This window comes from Aptenodytes patagonicus, chromosome 4 (genome assembly GCF_965638725.1).
Source record: "Aptenodytes patagonicus chromosome 4, bAptPat1.pri.cur, whole genome shotgun sequence".
Classification (NCBI taxonomy): domain Eukaryota; kingdom Metazoa; phylum Chordata; class Aves; order Sphenisciformes; family Spheniscidae; genus Aptenodytes; species Aptenodytes patagonicus.
In genome coordinates this window covers 55,127,374-55,148,301 of record NC_134952.1, presented here as the reverse complement: position 1 = coordinate 55,148,301, position 20,928 = coordinate 55,127,374, and the positions used below count along the sequence as shown (strand labels likewise).

General features: G+C 47.9%; 1 protein-coding gene across 2 annotated transcripts in view; it reads left to right on the top strand.

Annotated features, from left to right (window-relative positions):
• Positions 1-20,928, top strand: part of UNC5C (unc-5 netrin receptor C) — a 272,875-nt gene that overhangs the window by 247,067 nt on the left and 4,880 nt on the right. For both annotated transcript variants that reach the window (XM_076336783.1, XM_076336781.1), the window contains 5 exons: positions 4,214-4,382; positions 6,751-6,984; positions 16,177-16,326; positions 16,565-16,729; positions 20,711-20,889. In XM_076336783.1, coding sequence (XP_076192898.1) covers positions 4,214-4,382; positions 6,751-6,984; positions 16,177-16,326; positions 16,565-16,729; positions 20,711-20,889 — 897 coding nt within the window. The remainder of the gene's footprint in view (positions 1-4,213; positions 4,383-6,750; positions 6,985-16,176; positions 16,327-16,564; positions 16,730-20,710; positions 20,890-20,928) is intronic.

Below are 20,928 nucleotides of genomic sequence, written 5' to 3'. Positions count from 1 at the left end.
GTAATAAGTCATCCCAAGACTGCTGCTTCACTTCAGTGAAGCACATGTGGATGGGGTTTTTTGGGGTTTGGGGTTCTTTTTTGGATAACAGCCTAAAAGTAGGTTCTGGCCCACAGTTTTGAAGATGTCTGCTCAAAGATCTTTCTGCTTTAGAGGAGATAACTCCCTTGCTCTGTATGCTCCCTGGTGTCTGTGTTTGTGCTGGATTTCCTGCGATCTATAACACAGAAATTGCAATATTCGATTAAAACAGGCGCTTGTCTAGGCCAGTGTCTTGGCTTTCCTGGTGCTGCATCACCTGCTCCAGGAGAAGGTAGAAAATTGCTCGTAATGAATGACTACACAATAACCTGTCTTCAGGGGAATTTGTTGTTTACTAATCCCATCAATTAGTGTTGGGTTTATGCCTTGAAGCAGAAAGATTAATATCTCTTGTATAATATATCTTGTCTACTGCATCTGTTTCTGTTCTCATTAGCTATAGTAAGGCATAATCCTTTTGTCTTAAAATGGAAATTAGAAACGGTGAGAAATAAGAAAAGAGATTTTTGTTCCTTTTTCCTGTCACTTGTCATAGGGTACCTCTCTGCTGTATGTGCCATTGCGTGGTTTAGCCTCATTCCTCCGGGTTTCAGGTGTTTATTTCCAAGATCTTGCTGTGGTCCCTAAACACCCTGCTACCTGCAGTCACATTAGAGCTGGATAGGAAAGGGAATATCACCTCAGCGTGCTCTGACATGCCTTGTCCCATACAGCCCCAGAAATCAGATTTGCTTTTTGCCACTGTGTCACATTACAAGTTGATGCCTGCTGCGTTGCAGTAAGCTCACCTGAGATCTTTTTCACTTTTGTTGCTTTTCTTTGCTACTAAATAACTATGTGTGGAACTTCTTTTCCTCTGGAAGCATGAGCTGCTGTACAATTAATAGGATTTTATTTCCTGCCCATATTTTTACCCTCTCTGGATCTTTTGCATTATTTTCTGGCCCTCATTGTTACTTGCAATGATTCTTTATTTACTGTTAACTGTAAATTTAATGATTGTGTTGCTATTTACATTGCCTTCCACATTGTGAGTAGAAATCCTGGCCTCACAGTAGTCAGGGAGAGGTTTAGCACTGACTTCAATAGAGCTGGGATTTCACCTATTCAGTGACACTCATCCCTGTTTCACATCACTTGAGAACTTCTCTGCAACTCATTATTTCTCAGTTTTTAAAGGCTTAAAATAGTTAGGTCACTTGCAGTCCCAAAATTGGTGGAGAGCTGAGGTGGGTCAGTATCTGCATAAGTTGGGTGGTGGAGGAGAGTCATTGGGACCAGCAGTGTTCCATAGCTTTGTGGTGCCAGACTCAGATGCATGTTTGGTTGGCAACTGGGGGCTGCAAAGTCAACTGCCCTTGCAGTTGGCCCATTTTTCTGCTCTTCACTCATCAGTGTCCTGTATCATAACACCCAGATCAGGAGCATGCATATCTCATCCACTTGGCAATAAATCTTGTAAGTCTGGTGAGAAAGTTGCTGTTTACCAACTTGGGGAAAAAATACTAAGCCTATCTATTTTTTGCATGTCTTTTGTATGCTTGTATCTGCTTCCCACCTCGCTTGCTGACTGTGCGGTCTGGAGCACCTCCCGAATTCGTGTTCTGCATCATTTTTTATACTTGTGCTAATCGGATATAAAATGCTGCGGCGCAGAATCGTGCCCTCCATCAGAGAATTTCACAGCTAACAAAATTTCGTCACAGAGCAGTGACTAAACTTAATTTTACTTTGAGACAACTTTAGGCTGTATGATTTATCAATACCATATTATTTTAATGACCTTTTGGCTTTTTTTAACTGCATGCATCAGTGCTCAGATTCTTGTCGATTTTAACTCATTTTTCACGTAAAAGACACTGTATGAATTTTTTTATGGCAATCATGATATATTCCCTCCTATATTCTTTTTGACTGCTGGTTTTGTCATTCAGTCCAAAAAACTATGATAACTTGTATTTTTTTCCTTCCTTCTTCATGGGTCAGTAGTCTTTCAGATGAAGTTAGGTTAACTAGATGGTCAAGTCTATAGCTTGTCATAGCTGTAGCTTTCCAGACAAATATTGTAATTTTGAAAGATCTTTCTCATAAGACATTATGTTTTTTGAAATTTCTTGGTTTAGACTGTAGGAGAGTGTTCAAATATCCATTAATGCACAAGGTAGATGACCATTGAAAACCACCACCACACTGTGAGCGTTTTTTAGCTTCTTGTTGATTCTTATGAAAAAAACCTGAAGTAAATGAATCTGAAAAAGAAGCAACATTTTAGTCAAAAACTGCTCAATTATTTATTCAGTTCAGTCTTGCAAGAGAGTGATCCCTGGTCGTCTTAATCTGAACCCAGAGATCCCTACAGCATGCAAGAGGAGCTGGACTAGTACCTAGTGTTTCATTTCTTTTGTGTACTGTTTGTTAGGCTAAAATAACTGGCATAATACATGATAGCTGTCCAGATTGTTATATTTTACATCTTTTTTAGAAGGCAGCTATCGCAGCTGTTTATTTCCAGTCCACAGCTTTTCAGAAACAATTGTTAAGTCATTTAGTAAACTCCTCAGTTAATTTCCACAGATGCATATCATCTGGATTTACTGTTTTGCATAGATTTAAATTTTTCTATGCCAGACCTTTTTTTTCCTCAAATGTTATAAAAGCCTCCCACAACATTTGTAGCAACAAGAGACACTTTTCAAAAGTGTCTTCATCCCACTTTGAAAAAGGATTTCTCAAAAGTTTGTCTTTCATTTTCTGTAGGATTAATGGATTATTCAGGGAGAATTAAGGTGGGCAAAATTAGGATATGCCTGTGGACATATCTTTGCAGTAGCCAGAATAGGTGCAATAAATAGGATATCAAAACAGCTTCTCTCCTGATTTGGCCTCCTTGTAAATGTTATCTAAGATTACGGCTACTTTTTTTGCTCTTTCTTTTGGTAAATGCAAAGACTTGCAGAAATAAACAGTATTTAATGTTGTCTCTAATTCCACTAAGACCAATACAGGTGTAAATATAAGGATTTGTAAATGCAACAAGGGATTGAACCCTTAGCCGGAGCAGAAGATGGGAGGTCCTATGGGCAGATCTGGAGTTTAAGCGCAGATCACATTGAACACTTTTAATCTCCAGCTTGCTGGTTTCTGGATCATGAATTTGTCCTCTGTATTGTTTAGGGAAGCAGTTGATGAGGCACGTTCAGCTGTATTTGTCATACACCAGATGTCGGGATAGTTAAAGGCACTCATGCTTCCTCTGATTTTAAGCTCCTCAGCAGTTAGTCTGGGATAGTTTACACATGCACACACATGCACACGCATGCACGGGCGCGCACACACACACTCTCTTGTTTACAAACTACAGTGTATGCAATGCGTCCTATATATTTATGTGATTTCCCGTATCACCCATTCCTAGTGGCTGGCCGCAAGCGTGCTGGACAATACCCATGTTTTTAACTGAACAGCTCTGGGTTATCACTAGAAATCTCAGGCTTTGCGAGTGTGTTTTGCCCTCTGCACTATTCCTTACCATCCCTTCGCCCTTTCTCCCCCGCCACCGGTGACACCTGCTCCCTGCAGGCATATTTGCAAAAGCCATTCTAGTAGATCTGAATGCCTTTTAAGTAAAATGGAGTATCAGTGGGTATGGTGATGGCTCTGAACCCAAACTACACATCTCAGATGTGCTGTATACCACTTACGAGGTTTCAGACGTGCTCATTAGTTCATTCTCTTCCTTTGTTCTTCAATTTTCTCTGTCCAGACAGTAAATAATTCTCACATGTGGTGCTTACAAGAGCCACTGCTCATTTTTGTGTGCTGCTAAGTAACTGCCAAATGCAGCAGTGACCGCATTTCGGCAGTGGGTGAAATGACGCCTCTGCATATGGTCTGCAAGGATCCTTCAGAGTGGGGGGTGCTTAGCAAGTGTGGTCTATAATTTGCTGCCACCTAAACCTACATTTTGACAAATGAGTGATATTTGGCAAAAAAAAAAAAAAAAATTGGGATTTGGGGAAAAAAAAACCAAAAAACAAACCAAACCCACCCATTCTTTGCTTGCACAATCTTTTCATTTTAAGAGAAGGATTTTTTATTTTTACATATCTGAATGTACCTTTTTGCCTTTTTCAACTCACTTAACATATCCATCTTACTGTCCTGTTGTTAGGCCACCTGTAGAAGACAGCCAAACTCTGCTGACGCCAGTGGTGAGCTGCGGCCCGCCAGGAGCGCTGCTAACCCGGCCCGTCATTTTAACCATGCACCACTGCGCAGAACCGAACACGGAGGACTGGCAGATCCAGCTGAAGCACCAGGCTGGCCAGGGGCCTTGGGAGGTGAGGCTCCAGAGCTCCATCCTGTGTGCTGACTCTGTGCAGGGCTCTCTGCTAATCCTTCAGCTGCCTTTCCGAACCAGGATGCCTGTATTTTGGGTTTTCTGTGTGAGATGCATGGCTGCTGCGGGCAGGCAGGAGTACACCAGGTATCTAAGCTGCCCAGTGCCTATACAGAGATGCTGTCTTGGGGCAATTTGGTGCCTCCTAGTTCTGGCTATTTTCCATTAAATAGCCTTCGTCGCAGGATTTTGACACTTGAGCTTTTGGTCATGGCAGGATATTGTGCCAAAGTCACGGAGAGAGAGGGAAGAGAAAAGGCAAAATAGAAAACAACAGCTGAAAATAATTTCTGACTCGATTCTGCAAGTAAGAAAATGTTTTTTACAGAGTAGTTTGAACTCCCCTGGTTTATAGTCTGTTTTCAAAAAAGTGAAAATAATGCTGCAAATGAACTCCTGCTTCAGCATCAAGACATCAGCCAGCTTAATAGAATTTATAGGCCTTACTTTTCTTTTCTTTTTCCCTCCTAAAGTGTTGGTGGAGCATCACTTTGATTCAGTTCATGCGGCTGGGATCCAACTCTGCACCCTCTTAACTCGGGACCTGCACAAGTGTTGCTGGGCAATGCAGGCTTGGTGGGAGCCTGGGGTGGTTCCTTGCCAGTAGTGCAGCAGGAGGATGCCCTGGGGCAGGGTGGCAGAAGGATCTCCCACTGTAACTGGAGCATAAAGTGATGCTTTCAGCAAGGCTGGGCCATGCTGGCAGAGCCTTCCTTTCCAGCTCTGTGCTCCTAGGTACCTGCTGCCACCAGTTTGGTCTCACATAATTAATTTGGCAAGGGCACCTTCTCCTACCGGTAGGTTTAATGAGGGCAGGGTGGCTTTTGAAGGCAGTTGGGCTGACAGCAGCAAGAGTGCTATGTCCGGCATTGCCTTCTAAAGGCTCTTGCTTTTGTCCCCTGCCTGTAGCACCGGCTCTTCCTCACACTGGGGAGGAGTGTGCAGCAAACACGGGTCTGTCTCGCCAACTAATCTGCACCCCACCAGCCTGATTCTTGGCACTGCACATATGTTCCTTATTTGTGTCTGTGTGTTACTGGCACCTCTTCATTTTCTCCCCCGTCCTCCTCCTGCCCTTGACAGAGCAGTTGCTCCTCCGGCTATGCACACACTGGTGCCAGCACAGCCTCCGCAGCGTCCACAGGGTCCCTGGCCATTGCACCACCATCTTCTTCCACCACTCAATTCTGGAGCAGCTCTTCCAAGCTGAGCCCCACATGTGCACGCCCACATGCATACACACACGTGCACACACACGCGCATGTATGCACGCCCCTGCAGCATCGCTCAGGGCCAGTGCCTCCTGCCAGAGCCAGTTGCTGGCGTGGACGTAGGGGGGGGTGCAATCAGCTCTGCAGCACCTTGCCCTCCAGAAGGATTGTGCCACCCCTGCAAACATGGCATGTTTGCCTTTCCTGAGACTAGGGGGCCTGAGCTTAATGCCAAATTTCAGTTGAGCCCACGCTGCTCAGCTGCCAGATGTGTATGTTGTGCTGCAGACCTGCAGGCAGCAGGGGTGAAACAGATGAGTTGTGCTGAGCATCATGTGGTGCTTGGTGGCTTTGCAAGAGGTGTCCGTCATCCACTGCTGCCTTTTCGCTTCTGCTCTCTCTCAAAGCCATTCAAAGCACCTTGTGTTGCGTGCAGGATATTACACTCAGGGTTGAATAGAGAAATTAGCAGGGGAGCTGTTTTCCTTTACGTGCAGGGTGGGGAGGTTGTCTGTATTCGGGCTGTATTGTATTTTTTTTCTTCACCCTGCAGTGTCATCACGGAGGATTATTCTGATGAAGCAGCAGGTGATATTTCATGTAGATGTGGCATTCAGCCATTGTAGAGCTTACTTCCCTTCCTTGAGTTTTTATAACTCCTTATTGTCATGCTTAGGAAGTGAAGGGCAGTTATTTCTTCAACACGCCTGCGACTACTGATGTTAAATCATGGTCACCGAATGATTAGTTCTGCAATATCTTTTTCAATAAAGTACTGGTGATATTTTCATTATTTGCCTAAGCCCAGGGCTTTAAAAGCTGTTGCAGGGCCCGGAGGCAAGAGTTACAAGTCTTAGGTGAGTGAGGACAGAAGGAGGTTTCTACCACCAGCATCACCACCAGCACCCCAGAGAAATCATCCCCTCCCTGTGCTTACGCTGGAGAAAAGCCAGAAGCAGGAATTTTAAATCTTGATTAATCTAAGGTGCAAACAGCAAGGACTTTGTGCATCATCCAGGCTTGAAAGGGGCATTACTGTCTCAAAGGCGAGCAGCTCTGAGGGGCTGGGAGCTCTAACTTGGCCTCTTTCTCCCTTAGGATGTGGTGGTGGTCGGGGAGGAAAACTTCACCACTCCGTGCTATATCCAGCTGGACCCGGAGGCCTGCCATATCCTGACAGAAACCCTCAGCACATATGCCTTGGTGGGACAGTCAATCACCAAAGCAGCAGCCAAACGTCTCAAACTGGCCATCTTTGGACCACTGTCCTGCTCTTCTCTGGAGTACAGCATCCGGGTCTACTGCCTCGATGACACGCAGGATGCCCTTAAGGTGGTTGTTGCTCTCTCACTCACTTTCCCACTCCCTCTCCAGCTCTCACAGGACTGCAGTCATAGCGGTGACTAGACCCTCTGCTCTGTGTATTCCTGCTTCCTGGGTTATTTTTCCAATTAGAAGAGCTTTACAACAAGCTTCTGTTTTACAGTTTAACCCCCACACGCTATAAATTGTCCTTTGCATAGGGTTCTCACAATATTTTCCGCCCACCAGCCTTTCTCCCTTTGTTTACCTGTATCATATCCTGAATCCTAAGATTTTTGCATTATTAAAAGGCCATAAGGTACACGGGGCTTCATTCATTATTCATGTACTTTTAATGCTAAGTGCCAGCTCCCCAGAGATGGGGAAACATATAAATGCTTCTTTGTAAATAGTTGATAATGATAAAAGAAGCTTCTGGGCTGTTAATCACTGCCTGCTTTCATACTGCTTTATTACACCTCTTCGCATGCAGCTTTTTGTGTTGGAAATTTGCAACTAAAATAAACCAAAGCTGTTGCTATCTCTAACTATATAACCTTACTCTCACTGCGTAATTCTGGTATGCACATAAACACACACTCACTACATACAGATGAGCAGATAGATAACCATACTTGCTATTTCTCTTTAAAAATACCTGTATTTATACATATGGTATCTATAATAGATGCACTCATGAAATATGTAGCTCCAACTGCACATGTAAGAATGGAGGTTATTAAAAGATGGGGTTTTTTTTCTTTAATTGTAGCCAGTGCAACTTCCCAACTGCCTCTTTGCAGCAAAATGAGTTCAAAGCCTGACTCTAAGCAGAGTCATCCTGGTGCTGTATATGCTTTTGTTTCCTCAGCTCCGCATGGGAATTATTGGGATTCAAACCCACATACACTGGCTGGGAGATGCTTGTGTTTTTCAGAGCAGTGATTTCCATCACTGTGAATGCACACTCCGTTTTCCTCCCCAGTACTATCTGATATCAAGGCCTGCCTGCCTAGGCTTTGCTGGGGGGATACTCTTTCGCTGTATGTAAGAAAGGCAGTAAAGTATAAGGGTTGAAGCAGGCATATTGTGACTTCAGCATGGTGTTGTCTGTATGAGCCCTGGGAGCTTGGCCTCTTGTCAATGCGTTGGTGTTATCAGGATTTTAGAAACAATTATTTTCCCCAGTCTGATTTCCCTTTTGTTTTTCCTCTTTAAAAAAAGTGAAAAGGATCTTTTGTAGTGATCAACCTTCAAAAGTCCTGATGGTTTTATGCCTGTGCTGCGTAATACAATTTTCCACGGGTTCATCAAGACCTGAGGTAATAATAAGTGACTTGGAAGGGCCTTGGACAGACAGCTAATGCAGTCAGAGCTGGTGGAATCCAATTAGGTGTTACTCAAGAGCTGTTGGTTTGTTTCTAATAGACTGTGGGGAGAGTTGTGAGGTAAAGTTAATCCGATTTGGTGCGATAGTGGAAGGGATCAGGAGAGCTGCTGGGCAACACGGAGGGACCATCTTTCACCTGAGAAGCTGCAGCCAACATTTGCGAGAGGAGCAGGCCAGTCCTTGGGCTTCTGCTGCAGGTAGACCCCAAAGCGAGCTTGTAATTTGGTGAGGAAAGGTGAGTAAAGTCAGATGGCCACCATCCCACTCATAGTTACTACTTTTTTACAGGAAAGTACCTGCATTTTAATTTTCTTCTTTTTGGCACATCTACCCCAAGACTGGAAGGCCACCCATGGGGTTCAAGACCCAGCTATCTGGTGGTTTACAGGAGGACGGGCATATGTATTTGCTGGCCACAAACTCTTATGAATGTATCAGTTGCACTTCTCTGGAAAAGAAAGGTCTGGGGAAGAAGGTTTAAGAAAAACGAACCCAGTAAACTAGTTGTAGATCACAGAATCATAGCATCATAGAATGGTTTGGGTTGGAAGGGACCTTAAAGATCATCTAGTTCCAACCCCCCTGCCATGGGCAGGGACACCTTCCACTAGACCAGGTTGCTCAAAGCCCCATCCAGCCTGGCCTTCCATCCAGCCCTTCCAGGGATGGGGCATCCACAACTTCTCTGGGCAACCTGTTCCAGTGCCTCACCACCCTCATAGTGAAGAATTTCTTCCTTATATCGAACCTAAATCTATCCTCTTTCAGTTTAAAGCCACCTTGTCCTATCACTACATGCCCTTGTAACAAGTCCCTCTCCAGCTTTCCTGCAGGTCCCCTTCAGGTACTGGAAGGCTGCTATAAGGTCTCCCCAGAGCCTTCTCTTCTCCAGGCTGAACAACCCCAACTCTCTCAGCCTGTCTTCATAGGAGAGGTGCTCCAGCCCTCTGATCATCTTTGTGGTCCTTGCTCCAACACGTCCATGTCCTTCTTATGTTGGGGGCCCCAGAGCTGAATGGAGTACTCCAGGTGGGGTCTCAGCAGAGCAGAGTAGAGGGGCAGAATCACCTCCCTCGACCTGCTGGTCACGCTTCTTTTGATGTAGCCCAGGATACAGTTGGCCTTCTGGGCTGCAAGTGCACATTGCCAGGTCATGTTGAGCTTCTCATCAAAAACACTCCAAAGTCCTTTTCCTCAGGGCTGCTCTCAAGCCCAGCCTGTGTTTGTGCTTGGGATTGCCTTGACCCATGTGCAGGACCTTGCATGCATGTTGAACTTCATGAGGTTTGCATGGGCCCACCTCTCAAGCCTGTCAAGGTCCCTCTGGATGGCATCCCTTCCCTCCAGCGTGTCAACCACACCACACAGCTTGGTGTCATCAGCAGACTTGCTGGGGGTGCACTCAATCCCACTGGCCATGTTGCCGACAAAGATGTTAAACAGCGCCGGTCCCGATACCGACCCCTGAGGAACGCCACTTGTCACTGGTCTCCACTTGGACATCGAACCTTTGACCAAAGCTCTTTGAGTGCGACCATCCAGCCAATTCCTTATCCACCGAGTGGTCCATCCATCAAATCCATGTCTCTCCAATTTAGAGACAAGGATGTCATGCAGGACAGTGTCAAATGCTTTGCACAAGTCCAGGTAGATGACATCAGTTGCTCTTCCCTTATCCACCAACGCTGTAACCCCATCATAGAAGGCCACCACATTTGTCAGGCACGATTTGCCCTTAGTGAAGCCATGTTGGCTGTCACCAGTCACCTCCTTATTTTCCATGTGCCTTAGCATAGCTTCCAGGAGGATCTGTTCCATGATCTTCCCAGGCACAGAGGTGAGACTGACTGGCCTGTAGTTCCCCGGGTCTTCCTTTTTTCCCTTTTTAAAAATGGCAGTTACGTTTCCCCTTTTCCAGCCAGTGGGAACTTCTCTGGACTGCCACAACTTCTCACATACGATGGATAGTGGCTTAGCAACTTCATCTGCCAGTTCCTTCAGGACCCGTGGATGCATCTCATCAGTCCCCATGGAGTTGTGCACCTTCATGTGCCTTAGATGGTCTCAAACCTGATCTTCTCCTACAGTGGGCAGTTCTTCATGCTCCCAGTCCCTGCCTTTGCCTTCTGTGGCTTGGGCGGTGAAGACTGAGGCAAAAAAGTCGTTGAGTACCTCCGCCTCCTCCATATCCCGGGTAACCAGGTCTCCTGTTTCGTTCCAGAGAGGGCCCACCTTTTCCCTAGTCCTCCTCTTATCCCCAATGTACCTGTGGAAACTTTTCTTGTTGCCCTTGTCATCCCTGGCCAGGTTTAATTCTATCAGGGCTTTAGCTTTCCTAACCTGATCCCTGGCTGCTCGGACAATTTCTCTGTATTCCTCCCAGGCTACCTGTCCTTGCTTCTACCCTCTGTAGGCTTCCTTTTTGTGTTTGAGTTTGTCCAGGAGCTCCTCGTTCATCCATGCAGGCCTCCTGGTGTTTTTGCCTGACTTCCTCTTTGTTGGGATGCGTCGCTCCTGAGCTTGGAGGAGGTGATCCTTGAATATTACCCAGCTTTCTTGGGCCCCTCTTCCCTCCAGGGCTTTGTCCCGTGGCACTCTGCCAAGCAGATCCCTGAAGAGGCCAAAGTCTGCTCTCCTGAAATCCAGGGTAGTGAGCTTGATGCGCGCCCTCCTCGGTGCCCTAAGGATCTTGAACTCCACCATTTTGTGGTCACTGCAGCCCAGGCTGCCCTTGAGCTTCACATTCCCCACCAGCCCCTCCCTCCTTGTTGGTGAGAACAAGGTCCAGCATAGCACCTCTCCTCATTGGCTCCTCTACCACTTGGAGAAGGAATCCATCATTGACGCATTCCAGGAACCTCCTGGATTGCTTATGCCCTGCTGTGTTGTCCCACCAACAGATGTCAGGGTGGTTGAAGTCCCCCATGAGGACCAGGGCTTGTGAGCATGAGGCTGCTCCTATTTGTCTATAGAGGGCCTCATCCGCTCGGTCTTCCTGGTCAGGTGGCCTGTAGCAGACTCCCACTGTAATGTCACTTGTCCCTGCCTTCCCTTTAATTCTGACCCAGAAGCTCCTGGTCGGCTCCTCATCCATCCCCAGGCAGAGCTCCATGCACTCCAGCTGGTCATTGACATAGAGGGCGACACCCCCTCCTCGTCTCCCCTGCCTGTCCTTCCTAAAGAGCCTGTATCCTTCCATTCCAACACTCCAGTCATAGGAGCCATCCCACCATGTCTCCGTCATGCCAATAAATCGTAGCCCTGCAGGCATGCACATGTCTCTAACTCCTCTTGTTTATTCCCCATGCTACGTGCGTTTGCATAAAGGCATTTAAATTGGGCCCCCGATGAAGCTGACTTACTGGCTGGAGTGGCTGGAGTTCCTTTGTGCTGCTCTTCAGGCACTCTCCTACTGACCTGGGTTCCTTCTCCAGGCTCTGGGCATCTATTGCTGGCCCTGATATCAAACTGGTAGGAGTGGGATGGATTGCAGTTCCCCTCCCCTGGCATCTCTAGTTTAAAGCCCTCTTCACCAGCTTGGCAAGCTTATGACCAAAGATGCTCTTCCCCTTCTCTGACAGATGGACCCCATCAGCCCCCAGTAGACCAGGTTTCTCAAAGCGAGTCCCATGGTCTAAGTAGCCGAACCCCTGGCTGTGGCACCAGTCCTGTAACCATTTGTTGACTCGCCAGATTCGACTGGCCCTTTCAAACCCCTTCCCTTTGACCGGCAGGATTGATGAAAAAACTACCTGCACTCCTGAGTCCCTTACTGCTGCTCCCATGGCTCTGTAATCCTCCTTGATAGTCCTCAGACTGCTCCTGGCTGCGTCACTGGTGCCCACGTGAAACAACATCAGCAGATAATAGTCAGTGGACTGTCCGAGGCTTGGCAGTCTCTTGGTGACATCCCTGATATGAACCCCTGGTAAGCAGCACACCTCTCTAGAGAGTGCGTCCAGTCAGCAAATGGGTGCCTCCATACCTCTCAGAAGAGAGTCACCTACTACTATCACCCACCACCTTTTAGTTGCGCCTGGTTGTTATACAGGGGGCAAATCGGGCTGCCTTACTCAGCTCCAGTGTCTCTCCTGGTGTGACGGGTCTTTCCTCTTCAGTCTGCAGAGCGGTGAAGCAGTTCTGCAAGGGCACCTCAGGCTTTGGGGGAAGTCTCTTCCTCCTGCTGGTCCTTGCCGTTGCAACCGTCTGTTATTGGCCCCCTTCCCTTCTGTTTGTGCCAGTGGGGGAGTTTTGGGCTGTTTGGTCGTGGGCTGTGGGTCCACTGCAGACTGCGCTTGGAACCAGCTATCTAGCTCCTTCTCTGCCTCCCTGATTTTATGCAGCCTTCTCACTGCCTCCTGCAGCTCAGCCACCTGCTGCAGGAGGTCCTCCACCTGGGCACACCTTTTGCGGGCAGGTGTGCTGCCTGTCCCTGCCCCAGGAGAGAGGTCTGGGCACTTCCTGCAGCCTGAGGTCTGCACCGCAGCCTCTCCCTTCAGCAGCTCCATCCGGGTGGAGGCATCGGCCGCCGCTGGGGTAGATGGTGCAGACCCCCCAGCTGGAGCTGCAGCCTTTACCCTCAGACAAGTGCCCACCATTCTGCCTTGAGGGTCGGGTAGGTTGGGTGCCCTTGACCTGTGCAGGTGGTCACAGAATGGTGCCTGGTTGCTGGGTTATGTGTAAGATGAAAGGGTTGAGCATGGACCGGTGTGTACAAACCAGCCCTGTGTGATGGTGTTGTGTAAACTCAAATCATGACTATTTAGAAAGAAAAAAAGATTGTGGTGTTTGCTGCATGCTTTCACAACAGCTGGCACCACAGCAGCCCCAGCCATGCTGGGAGGAGGTCCTTGGCACTGCCATATTGCCGAAGGGGAGGCATTCACCAGGCAATTACCACTGGCTGTGTGGGGCAAGGCGTGCAGACAGGGCTGGACCAGTGGGTCCTGAGGTTAAAAGTAATTTGGAGAGGGTGGGAAAGTTGTAGGCAGCAAGCAAGGCACCAGCTGCAACATCTCGGTGTCTTGGGGCTGGCTGCTCCAGGCAAGGCATGGCAGGGGGAGGGAAGAGCAGCGTGAGATGTTCCCACATTGGGATGTCTGAGGTTTGGAAGAGCCTTTGTAGGGGATTATGTGTTTATTTTAATAGGCAACCAAATGCATTCTGTTATTATTTACAACTAGGAATGAGTGTACCATATGCTGAATGTGTCCTAACAGCCACCAAAGGAAGACAAGCAGTTGTGGTATAAGACACAGTGCTGTATTTATCCAGCAGGCTTTTCCTCTCATCATGCAGAGTAAGCATTTGCTGCCAAACTGCCGGCGCCCGCAGTACAGTAGGGAAGTGTAATGACTTGTCGTCAATAAGGGCTCGGTTATTGTGGGAAGGGCTTGGAGGCGTTCCTGGGGGCTGTGGCGCAGAGTGGGCTCTGCACTGATCACACATGCAGCATCCTCTGCCCCACAAGGTCCTGAGCTGCCCGGGTGGGATGCTTACAAAAATGCTTTTTGGGGAAGGGCGAGGGTAGCTGTGACCTTGAGCACTGGCCTCTTTTTTTCAGGCTGATTTTTGCACTTTGAGGGGGATGCCTAAGCTAGTCTGCTTTAAAAAAAAGTAATAATACGATAACTATAAAGAAATCCAGCTGCTTTATTCTCTTCTGTTTATTCATGTATGGCTTTGAGATTGAGGTATGTGAGCTGCGTGTGGCAGCATAGCCAGGGCTGAGCAGCCGGGTGCACGGAAACGGCTGCCTCCCACACTGGTGGCGAGTGAATGATTTCAGGCTGTAGCAGGGTGGCACCCCCCAACCCGCCTCGTGGTGCACGACAGGCATGTGATCTCTCGGTTATTTAATGCGTATTTTTCCCTCTAATGAAGAAAGGCAACAGCTTAAACTGAATGCCATTGCTTGCTTGTGCCCCGTTAATGAGGAAGCCCTTTCCAAATACAGGTTGTGGCTGTCCTGGTGGCACTGATGGTGGAGCGATGCCTTACACAGCTCCCTGTCCTAGGAAGAGTGTAAGGGCTTAAGTCCCAGCCCACAGGCGTGGTGAGAGGCGATAGTGAGGGTGGCTGGAGCCACCTTTGCACAGGGCAAGCAATGCACAGCTGTTTTTGGCTCAGGGGGGCATAGAGGCGCCAGCCAGCGGGATAAGCACTGCTCTGAATAAAATGCCGTATGGCTAGAGCCAGCCTTCAGGTTTGAAGGGCTGTGCAAATCGTGGCTCCAAATTAATTCTGAATTAATTAGCTGAGCGGCATGGGAGAAGCACAGGCTGCTCAGCGTCCTCCAATTGGAGCATGTAGAGGGGCTACGGTGACCAAAGGTGGTTACCAAAAGTGGGATATTGAAACTAGACACCCAGATTTGGTGGGTGGGATGGTGCAGCATCACGCTGCAATGTTTTTCCCCACGGTAGTGCAGCTCCCAGGGCTGGCACTGCACAGGCAGGAGCGGTCATTCAGCCCCTGTGCCCTGCGTGCCTGAGAGGTGGCATCTGCAATTAGCTCACACAGTGCCGCGAGTTGTCTTCTGGCCCTTCCAGGGAGGTAATTTGGATGTAATGAAGATCTATAGTAATCAGATAATTACTATCGATTGCTCTTTAGACATCTTGACGAGGTAATTAGGGGGCACTGGAAAGAAGCTGGAACTGATTCATTGGCATAACCTTAATCTAAAAGGTTTCCTGATTTTGTTTCTTTTCCCCTAATGGCTGATAAACGAACATCATTTTAGCTTCAGTATCTGCCAGGTGCTGGGCTTGCCAGAGACAGGGGCTTTTCTTGTATGCTGACTAGATCCTGAACGTGATCAAGAGTAGCTTGTTTTGTGCTTAGCTAAAACGGAGACCTCTGTAGTTGGCCTGGGTTAGCATCCTGATTTGTGTGTGTGTGCCCACGTACTCCTTGAGTGCGCTCACTCTGTGTGGCATTGGCTTTGACCACATGAGACTGGTTGCTTGGTTGGCTCTTGTGATTAAATATGGCTGAGTTTGGCTGTGTTGGTTTCTAATGGGGCTCATGTAGGTGCCTTTGTACTTGCTTTTTCCTTGTGGACTACAATTAGGCTGTTTGTAGGCAACGATCCGCTGTGTTCTCATTAGTTACAGGCATATATTTATTTTTAGCTGCAGAAAATGACCAGACTCTTCGCTTACTAGCTTTTAATTACAAGATAAATATTTCAGTAACCCTGAACCTATGTATTCATATGTACAAAATGCTCCATCATGGTGTCTTGCTCTTGTTTTTATACCATGCTGCTTGACTGTTAGTCTCAGAGTAGGCATCTGCTATCTCCTGTACCGCTCTGTCATGGAGCAGTTTGGCAGGAGGCTGCAAGCTGAAGGACCAGCAGTATGCACAGGTCCCATACCAGCAGTATCTATGCAAATAAGAGCTTCCAAAAGCAAAATAGTAAAGCTACCATTAGATGTCCAGTTTGGTGAGCGATGGAGAAGACTGATATATTTCAGTATTCAAACAGTGCCTTTATGCAAAGTCTTTGCATTCAATATAATTGCATGCAACGAAGCTTTCTGCTTATAGGACATGTCAGATAATGCCATGTCTCCCAAAGTAGACATGGGTGCCTGCACCCCTGCTGGGCTGCTGCTGTATGATGGGGGCGAGGGGGTTATACTCAGATCCACTACTGCAATTCTAGTTCACAGGGAAACACAAGTCTGTGCAATGCCTGTGCATTTTTTTTCTGTATTATACAAGTTATAGTGCCTACAGGAGTCAATCTTGAGGAATCAGAAGACCAGTGTGCTGTCTTAATGAAACCTGACCGCTTTCTTCTTGTTATCGCCATACCACAGGAGGTCCTCCAGCTGGAGCGGCAGATGGGTGGGCAGCTTTTGGAGGAACCCAAAGCTTTGCATTTTAAGGGAAGCACCCACAACCTCCGCCTGTCCATTCATGACGTTGCCCACTCTCTCTGGAAGAGCAAACTGCTGGCTAAATATCAGGTGAGCAGCACAAACCATTCACATTGGATCCTAGCAGTGAGGCTTAAAGAAATACAGTGACACACAGGGGTGTTTAAAAAACACCCAGTGCCAGGCTGCAGTGCCGTGGACATTTTTTTCCCTGGACCATTTGCAGTGACAGTAGCATGGAACCCTTGGTCTCTGGTCATATAGCATCCGTGCCCTGGTCCCTCATCCCTTCCTTACTATACCTTTTTTTTTTGCTTTTCTCTTGCAGGAGATTCCCTTTTACCACATCTGGAGTGGATGCCAGAAGAACCTGCACTGCACCTTCACGCTGGAAAGGTTCAGCCTGAATACCCTGGAGCTGGTGTGCAAACTCTGTGTGCGGCAGGTTGAAGGAGAAGGGCAGATCTTCCAGCTCAACTGCTCCATCTCAGAGGTAAATGACATCCATGTACTTCTATATCCAACTGCAGGAACGTGGGAGGGCTAAGGAGGTACATCTTTTCTCATTACTACCTGTTTAGTGCTTCCCATTTCCCTCCTGACTGCTGGGATGGACATAAGGGATGGATTAAGTCGTTGCTTTGTATCTCCTGTTGCATTTTCCCTTAGTTTCTCTCATCTGGAAGGGAGCATCCCCCCTTCAAGGGAGGGAGGAGGGCAGCTGTGGTTTCCCTGCTAGTGCTACCTTTCTGTGTCTGTGTGGAGGAGCTCTTTGACTACCACTCCCTAACGCATCTTGTGAAGCACTGCATGGTCCTGTTTCCTGGCAGTCTACAAGACCATCATACCCGACATTTCCCTGGAGAGGAAGGAAGGAGAATAGGAAAATGTCATTGCCATATGTTTGCATGAGCCACTCCATTCTGTTCCCACATAATAACTGCTGTGCAAGACAGAATATCAGATGGTCTAGTTGCAATAGACTTTTCTCCTCAGCTTTTGCTACTGCTACAAATCCTGACTATTATCTTCAACAATTTTTCTTTTGACAGCTGACATTTTCCAGTAGAAAAATGATCATAAGTTTTGGAACATCTTTGCTGATGCTACGTAGCACCTGGAGAATTTTCGCTCCTTGGGGCAGTCAAGCTTAGGGCTGAGACCAAGCGACATGTTCAGGTGTGAAGTGGCATTGACTTCAGTGAATGTGCTGGTGGCTGTTGGCAGCTTGGCAGCTACAAAGAGCAGGCTCTTGGGCAGCAGTCGCTGCTGGCTGATTTGGGGAAGGGCTGGGAGACCACAGACAAAAGTTACTTGTGCTGTAGGGCCCCAGCGGTGTGTGCCATTACCCATAACATCTGCTTGGTTATTTGGTGTAAAGTTACATATTCAGCTGGGGACTACACAGCATTAAAGACAGATGGTAAAACAAGTATCATAAACAATTATTGTAATAAGTGCTGCATTGAGGTAATCTCTAATTTAACCTCACAGAGAAGAGAAAGAAATGAGAGTAACTAATGAAATGCAAGTATACACTATAATCATCTTCAGCTGCTTGTGTGTAATAGGGCCTGGTAATGGATTCAGAGGGAACAGGATAATATTCTTGTCTTGTGCTGCAATCCCATCCATCAGGGATGAATAGAGGGAGGGGATAATACCGCCACTACCAAGGCTGCCTACTGCAAAATTGCTCCTCCTGGTTGACATGTAGTGATGTTCCTGAGCCCAGGTGAGGGGCAGGAGGACCTTGGGCTGCTAAGGGATGGCATACAAGGTTGTGTCAACTTTGTTACTAGAAAAAAAGCCTAAAACTCAGCTGGTTTGATGACAAAAGTTACCTGGAAGTGGAATAGCAGCAACCTGGAAACCGATGTGTATGCCTCTAGAGGCATAAGAGGAAGGGGTTGTTGTCATAAAGACACCAGACCAGGCATCAGGAAACCTTAGCTATGGTTCCTCACACTTTCTTCTGGTGACTAACAAGGTCATGTAAGGGTTTTGGTCTCTGCTTTCAGATGGTGTCTGGTTTGGTTTGCTTCTGGTGATTTCAATAGCACACATTATTCTCTTCTTGTGGGGGAGGCAGGCAGCTAGTGGTTAGGCATTGCAGGACCATGCTGGTGCCTTTCCTTGTTGCTGGATCTGCCTCTCTGCCTCTGTCACCCTGTGGTAAAAATATAGTAACACCGTTTCCTGCATCCTCCCTTTATAGGCTTTGTTTTTTGTCCCCTGTAAAGGATGTAAAACTTCTGCAGATTAAACTGTCTTATTCTGGCTTTATACAGTGTCTTCCACTGGGACTTCAAAAATACAAATGCAATGAGTGCCAAAACATGCGAATTTGTGAGGCAAGAGGAAGAGTGAGATAAAGGTTTCCCACCGTTTGTTTTTGAAGCCCCCTTTTTATCTTGTGCTGTCGGTACTCACCCAAAAGAGCACCAGGGCACCGCCATGGATACCTGGGCTCCCTCTGCAGCCATCCTGATGCACCTGGGGCAGCAGGCCACCTCGAGAGCCAGGGCAGCACTGCCTCAAAGTATCGCTTGTGTCCCTTGGCCCAGAATAAAAAGGGAAGGTTGTCCATCTGTGATGCCACCAGTCACCACCCTACAGCCGCTTCTGACCTGCCAGCGTGGGTGAGCCTGCAGGCAGCAGCGGTGGCGTACGAGTCATTTTGCCGGCTCCCGGGCAGCCCCCGCTGCCAGGCAGTTAGAGGACAGTAGCTCGTTGCCCAAAGCGGTGGGGTTGGGCCGGCCAGCCGGCCTGCGACGCAGGGCCTTGGCGCCCAAGTAGGGATGCCACATTCGGCACTGCTTTGGGCATGTTAACTGAGGACATTACAGTGTGGCATAAACCTTCCTTGGTTAGAAATTTCACTGATTGCCTAAAATGCCATTTCTAAATTAAAAAAAATGCAAAAAAAGGCATATTTATAGAGTGGATGAGCATTAATTGGTGTGGATAAAAGAGTGGAGGCAAAAGAGGTTTAATTCTGTTCATTGGTCATGGATACTGGCTCTCCCCTTTCCATCTCTGCATACATTTTTTTGGGGGAAGCCAAAGACTGCGTGACAGTGAGCACCTCCAACAAGCTTCCTGGGGGATTTGCGATGGCAGCTTAAGCTGGGCGTTACCTGGTTTTGAGACAGTTTCAGGTTTTACAGGGCCTTCCCAACAGCCAGCTTGACATGAAGGAACAAGACAGCTCACAGAGGAGAAAACAAATTGACATTTAACGACGAGTCTTTTGCACGGGTGTTTCTGGCTGCCTGGGGCCGTGACTTGGGCAGAGGTGGAGATGCAGCAGCTCCCCTGTTTCTGCCAGCCCAGCCTCAGGTCTGTCACGCTGCAAAGGAGAGCAATTGAGAAGGCGGGTGAGAGGCATGAAAGGAGACCCAGCCCTGCTTGCTGCTTTTTCCATCATGTGCTTTGGTAGCTGGAGATGACAAGTGCTGTGTGTGGGAGGAGAGTCCCCGCTGCACAGTCGGGCGACCAGTCAGTGTCGATGGGGTTTGGCAAGGCTTTCAGCCATCCTGCAGGACCTTGTCATTCCTAAGCAAATCCAACCATCCAAATTGACCAACTACCCTTGTCCTACCAGCTACTGAGCCCCTCTTTCTATCTACCTGTGGGTGCTAAATCCTTCCAGGCCAAGGAAGAGATAAAATCCTTGCCGAGAAGAGCCAACCGCTTGTTATTCCCAGTGGGCCACATTACTACTGTGTCATGGGAAGCCTCCCAGCTGAGGACCGCATCAGAGAGCATCAACCCCGTACCCGCAGGGGACAGGCTGGCTTTGGAGGTGACTTTCCCCTTGAAACACTGCTGCAACCACCTTTGAGCGCAGCGCTGGTCTTGGGGAGGAGGCCAACAGCTGCCCCCCCGAGCACACACGCTCCATCTATCTCCAGCACAGAGTTAAAGCTGCATGAAAATGAGGGATCAGCTTGTGCCTGGGATGGTATTAACTGTCTCTCCATGGTCTGCCCTGCATCAGAGGCTTCAGAGAGCGTGGGTGCTGCCAGAGGGATGTCAGCGGCATGAGCCCAGTGCTGGCTCCATGGGGGGCTTGGGGGGCAGCCGGGAAGGGGGTCCTGCCAGCCAAGCCAGGAAAGCCCAGCTCTGCCCTAGTAGTAGCAATTTGCTCTTAAATGTGTCAGAGTGCCTGATCTTTCATTGTTTCCAGTAAGAGATTAATTAAGCTGGGCTCAATTTTGTCCAGCCACAGTAATCTTCACCCTCCAAAAAAAAAAAAGAAAAGAAAAAAAAAATCTGCTGTCTACCCAAAGTCAGTTATAAATATTTCTTTTTCAGCTGATCAACATAAATGCTTGATTAGCAGAGGGCTGCTCCCCTCTAATGCAAGTAAAAGCACTGAGTCTCAGAGGATACACTTCTACAATCGTTTCTGCACTCAGTAACAAAACTGCTGTATTTTTATATTTTTTTGCTTTCTTTCCAACCTCAGGAACCTACTGGCATCGATTATCCCCCCATGGACTCAGCAGGCACCATCACCACCATAGTAGGGCCCAGCGCTTTCAGCATCCCCCTCCCAATAAGGCAAAAGCTGTGCAGCAGCCTGGACGCGCCCCAGACCAGGGGCCACGACTGGCGGATGCTGGCCCACAAGCTGAAACTGGACAGGTGAGCAGGGCTGCCTATGTGTGGTCGGGCAGTGAAGCC